This window comes from Glandiceps talaboti, chromosome 16, assembly GCF_964340395.1.
Source record: "Glandiceps talaboti chromosome 16, keGlaTala1.1, whole genome shotgun sequence".
Classification (NCBI taxonomy): domain Eukaryota; kingdom Metazoa; phylum Hemichordata; class Enteropneusta; family Spengelidae; genus Glandiceps; species Glandiceps talaboti.
The window spans coordinates 12148216-12154215 of record NC_135564.1 but is presented as its reverse complement, the minus strand read 5'-3'; the positions used below and the strand labels follow the sequence as shown (position 1 = coordinate 12154215).

At 34.0% G+C, this 6000-nt stretch overlaps 1 protein-coding gene and 1 long non-coding RNA gene across 2 annotated transcripts in view; both read right to left on the bottom strand.

Annotated features, from left to right (window-relative positions):
* Positions 1-770: 770 nt before the first annotated feature.
* Positions 771-1375, bottom strand: LOC144447448 (uncharacterized). Its single transcript, XR_013482027.1, has 2 exons — positions 1253-1375; positions 771-896 (listed from the first exon to the last, which is right to left on the bottom strand). It is a non-coding gene; the product is annotated as an uncharacterized LOC144447448 (long non-coding RNA).
* A 577-nt stretch (positions 1376-1952) lies between these two features.
* LOC144447116 (uncharacterized) overlaps positions 1953-6000 on the bottom strand; it is a 64550-nt gene continuing 60502 nt past the window's right edge. The window contains exons 55-59 of the mRNA XM_078137022.1: positions 5598-5735; positions 4925-5055; positions 3889-4123; positions 2781-2945; positions 1953-2302 (exon numbers count right to left, since the gene is read on the bottom strand). Of these exons, the coding sequence (XP_077993148.1) occupies positions 1953-2302; positions 2781-2945; positions 3889-4123; positions 4925-5055; positions 5598-5735 (1019 nt within the window). The remainder of the gene's footprint in view (positions 2303-2780; positions 2946-3888; positions 4124-4924; positions 5056-5597; positions 5736-6000) is intronic.

Below are 6000 nucleotides of genomic sequence, written 5' to 3'. Positions count from 1 at the left end.
TGGGAAATTCCAAGTATTCAAACTTCTTTGCAAACTGATGACATATAGTTTACATTAACGATACCTGTAATGTATAAATAAAAAAAAAAGAACTATAATTGATGCTTGTGTGTTTTATTATCAAGATTTCTCGATGATGTAACTAAAAATAACAAACGATGCAAGTAACATGTTTAGAACAATAAATTGACAACAATTGCATTTTCTTGTAAATTTCTATATTATTGAAAAAATATCATTCTTCATTGACCCAAGAAATATGCCAGTGATGGAAGGTCTCGGTAGAACTCTCAGAATGACAAGGGTACAAATCTTGTATATTTTGTTGTTCGAATGTGTACAAGTTGGCTTCCATGTCGTAGAACGATTTCCATACTTGTATTTCTTTGTAGGTTTTTATCTTTAATTTGTCATGATTAGAGTAACAGTGTTGACAATCACTTTACCAGCATTACTTAACACATGTAAGTGCATTGTCATACATTGCTTTCCCATGAACATATGATATCTTCTCAGAATATGTATATGTATGCATTGAATAAATATCTCTGAGTCTGTGAATTCTTTAGGACAGTGTGAGGAGGTGTAACTCAGTGTTATTTGTTTCAAATAAATCATCAGTTTACAAACATATAATGTACTGGCATGGAGATATCACCCCACCCCCACAATATGACACTGGATGTTTCTTAGTTTTAAATAATTAAATGGGGATGAGGAAATACTACAAACCTAGAAAGCAATAGTGTGACACGAGTAAATGTGACGCTTTAAAACTTCCGCTGTTCGTATATAGATCGTATTTTTGGAAGACGGATAGGTTCCTCGGGCATTGCTGATGCCACGGCCTCTAAATCTGGTTGGAATACATGTTCATTCTCTACCACAGACTCGTCCTGAAATACATTGTGAAAGAGAATGATAAAATATCTACTTATGCAAAAAACATTTAGAAACGATTCTACGTTGTTGTATTTGCAAGGATCCTTTGCAGATGTTAACCAAATTTTGTCAAAGACATATCTATTTCAAAATGAGATTACTTACTACAGCTGTAATACATGTACAGTAATCTAATCATGGATTTAATATTTAAAAGACTATCAATCAATCGATCGGTCGATCGGTCGATCGATCGATCGATCGATTGATTGATTGATTGATTGATTGATTGATTGATTGATTGATTGATTGATTGATTGATTACAACTATACACAAGTCTACAATAATTAAATATTCAACCTTTCTTACCTCTTCAGGCTCGTGATATGCATTCCAATCGTAGGCGTCTTCATAGTTTGAACTATAACGGTCTGTAAATGACGTTTCCTGCATCATAGTTGCAGGTGAACTTAATGTTATGCTGGCCCTCATTTTTGTCTGAAAAAGTGAATGAAATAGTGTTATCATCAAGGTTGTCAAAATGGAACATAGTTCAGAATACAAGCTGTGCAAGTTCATGTGACTTATTATAGGGGTTATTTGATGTGATTGACGAGGTAGAATTTATTCTCGTGGCGGCATTTTGAAACCAACTCTGATCTTTTGTTGAGTAGTTTGTGTGTTTTTAGCATTGATCAATACATTGCGAAATAAAGAGTTTTTATATTTGTTCAAAAGGCTATCATTACAGCCTATCCAAAGTCCAATATTTCTAAACCAGTAAAAGGACTGTATGTTATCTTGTCTGTATATTAGATATGAACCAAATCCTCTATTGCAGGAATATGCCCATGAAGTTAGATATAATTACAAACTAATACGTTGACAGAGACTGGCAAGTCTATACACTGACATTAGAGTATGACACATACTAGCCAAATTTTGTTTCCTTTTTGGTTGATGTATAAAATCGTTTGTTAAAGCTTTCAAAGAAGTGATGTATCCTGACACTCAATGGTCTAACAGGACCACCCAGCACTTATGCGAGTAGTTCCATACATACTTAAATTTAGTCAATGGAATATATCCTTACACTCATTGGTCTAACTGGACCCCCCAGCACCTCTGCGATTTGTTCCATACGTCTTTCATCATCGGATGTTAATGAGTATGATGCTATAGACAATCGTCCTTCATCATCAAACGAATTACTGAACGAATCACCAAACTCTTGCCATTCAGCTGGATCTTGCAAGTATTCATTTTTGGTAACGTTTCCAAGATAAGCAGCGATGTTATACTGTTCGTCCTGGCCCTTGTGTTTCTTCCTCTTCTTTGCAATGACGATAATTATGATAATGATGATAGCTACTAACACTATCCCTGATAAGACTCCAACCAGTATAATGTATTCATTTCCTTTAATTAACGCAAATATAGAAGCAGAAATAACCATGAAATTACATCATATTACACTAGGTATGACTTGGGCCACAACAGAAAGAAGTAAATACTCAATATTAATACTTCTGTAAAATTTAATTTAGCTACCCTGCATAAATGCATTTCATAACCATGACGATAACCTTGATAAACTGTATGTGACAAAGAGACTATTAAATCAATAATGGGACTGTTTGGTGATAAAGAATGTTTGGACCTGACTCCACTGAGAATTTATATCATTTATCATTCGCTGGAAAACCAGATGTTATGTAATGCATTTTAATATATATACTATTTTGAAGACTAGTTCCCAGTATAACATGTGCGTTACGCCTATGTGATGTTTTCACAGTATAGAAGTAGCGGTATGACAGGAAACACGATTAGAGAACAAAAGCAGTTGTCAGTGGATACACCCAGTTTGTACATAATTTTACTTTCTTGAAATTACCTGTATCAGGATTGTATTCTATCAGGGTACAATTTCTTCCTTCGAATTCATCCTTATCTTCATAGCCATCAAGACATTTACATTCAAATTGTCCATCTTCTCTATCTCCACAGACAGCATCCTTATGGCAGTCATTGTAGTCTTCGTGATCACATGCCTTGAAATCTATTGAGTAGTCAAAACACAATTAATTACATTTACTATATCGTTTAAAACTGATGAAATCGGTACACGTCCTTTTCAGTTCGGAATCTAGGTGTGATTCTAAATAGCGATGGCTCCATGTCTAATCAAATCGGTCAGATATGTAGAAATGGTTATTTCGCGTTGCACAGAATTGGAAAGATTCGTCGTCTTTTGGACAAAGCAACTACAGAAAAATTAATCCACGCACCTGTAACGTCGCAAAGTGATGCAAATGTGATGAAGACCAGGGTTAACGGTTAAAATAAACACTATTAAATATTTGAGACTGAAGAAGATTTCCGATTTAAAATAAAACCCTGAACATCCATTGTAAGTACATAAAATACAATTAAAATTACGAAACCTGACACAAAACGTCGTCTGCTACAACAAACATGTTACCAATAGTGCTACATTTTTACCGTTTTGATCACCATGATTCTTACTTTGTCAAACAAAACGATATAATGTAGCACTATTAGTAACTAAAGATGTTTTGAGCCAGATCATAAAATACAGCAGTGTTTTTAGGATTTTTGTCGCGTCAAACGATAAAATGTATTGGTAACATTTTTGTCACACCATACGACGTTTTATTTCAGGTTTCGTGATTTCACATTTCAAAACATTGTAATTATCGGATAAACAATTATCAGACATCTTCTTTAATGTGCAAAAGTACTCTGTAGTATAATGTTCATCGGATTGTATAGAATAACTTGTATATAACATTTCCATATCCCAAATGTTATGTACTATATGATGTGGTAATTATAAATAGTGACTTATTTGTGTACGTGAATTTTATTTCTAATCAACTTTTGTCAAGATAGAAAATGCAACACATTTTATAACGATGTTGTCAGCTCAGCATGTTTGCTTTTTTTCTGTCATCGATAGTTTAGTAGCACACAATATATACCTGAATACGCAATCGAATCTTCAATTAATGTCAAAACTGATCCCGTTTTCTGAAGATTCCCGTCATCGTCTAATTCTTTCTTTAATATGGTAGCAAGTTCGTCATGATCTATCTCTGCTTCATCGTCAAAAATCAAAACATAGTCAGCAATAACACTGCCAGGCCCGAAGCCAAGTACTTCTGTAGTCAAATAATTTCCTTTGGTTGTTTTATCATATCCATACACTGCATCCATCTACAACAGAAAAATAATGATAGCTTTTGTTCCATTACACATAACAACAATACACTAGAAAAGTTCTAAGGCATACAGCTGCTATGAAATAACCTATGCTAGTCTAGAGAACAAACAGTCTTAAAGAAATAAAGATAATAAGATAAAAGCCATGCATCTTTATCAGGTTTGTCAGAAATCAAAGAAATTGATGGGTTCAGTCTGGCCACAGCAGTTTCACTGTCAGAATGCAATACACATTTGATACAAAGATGGGAATCCGAGCATATATATGAACGTCATTTTCTTTTCGTATTGTCAAATGTTGCGTATCTGCAACCACTGACTAATTGTCCAATGTCCTTCAAACCATGATACGCAAAAATCCTACAACATTCAGACGAACATTAATGTTAAGGTAGTGACGTCCATGCAGGAGGTGATATTTGGCGGGATAGGAGGATTTTTATATTGCAATATAAATGTTCCCTCGAACAGAAATACAAAATCAGTGTTTTCATCAAGGTTTCAAGCTTAAGCATCTGAGAAAATAGAGTGACCAAATGGGCCGTGTCACGATTTGACAAATATGGCGATGGCGCGGCGACATCGATGACAGCAACAGTTTTGGTGACAAATGCATGAATTGTCATGGTGTAGCAATGTTGTATAAAAGCTAAATATTCTTTTGAGGCACTTTAACTTGGTTTGTACTTAGATTAATTATATATCATTCACACATATTAGTCGTTCAGCAGAGGAATATAAGACTAAGGTAAGAACCTTGTTAATATGAATCCAGACAATTACAGTATTACTCACCGCTAGTATTATTTCTCGTTCCAGTGATTTATACTTGTCAGATTCCGAGTCATTGTATCTATCTCTGTAGTAACTAGGTGCAGTACCATCTATCTCCACGATGTAAAACCTACCTTCAGTTAATTTTGCCTCTGTAAAATGAATACATTATTATATTCTTATCACACACGCGAGCGAACACACGCAAACGCACGCGCACACATTCATATATATTAAACACCTTGTAATATATTATATTATAATATAATATAATATAATATAATATAATATATAATACAACATGATATATTATATAAGATGATAAAATAATATTTTACAAGATGATATATAACGAACAAATATTTCGCTGCAATACTTGTCAGTTATAATAGCCAATCTGTAAATATCATATTTCTTTTTGATCAAGAGTATTCTTAAGATGTTTGATTGTAAACGTAACAACAGCATAAACGTAAAATCAAGTGAATGAATATGCAAAACTTAATATGTGCTTTGATCGAATTCCATCTAGAATTTTATTTCAATACACCAACAGTTTCTTGACTTATCAATCACAGAGATAAATGGATTAACAACGGGCTGACACCTGGTATGAGATAAATGCACCTACATGAAAATGACGTGTTTAAGTAAATATAGCAAAAGATTAAAAGATTCCTCACATTACGCTTACCTGTACAAAGTGTATCATTTCCCTCTATCTTTTCAGAGTACCCGGGCCTACATTCACATTCATAATAACCAGGAATATTTACACAAATCTTCTTAGAATCATCGCAGATTTCAGGATTTTTTTCACACTCATCAATGTCTAGAATGAAAAAGAAGGGGAAACCAAAGCGATGTTCTCCCTCAGTCTGTATCTCAGTTCATGTGGGCGACAATAATGTATTGATGATTAATTGGTACAATCTATGGAAACACATTCACTGTTTATATACATATACCAAAAACCTGTAGAGATCGTTCATGAAATCAAATGTTGGGACATATTTCAGTCATAGCTGCCTACCAGCAATCTAAGACGGCAATACACCTAAGACACCCCCAGTTTCGTTTCTAAATTTCATAAATGC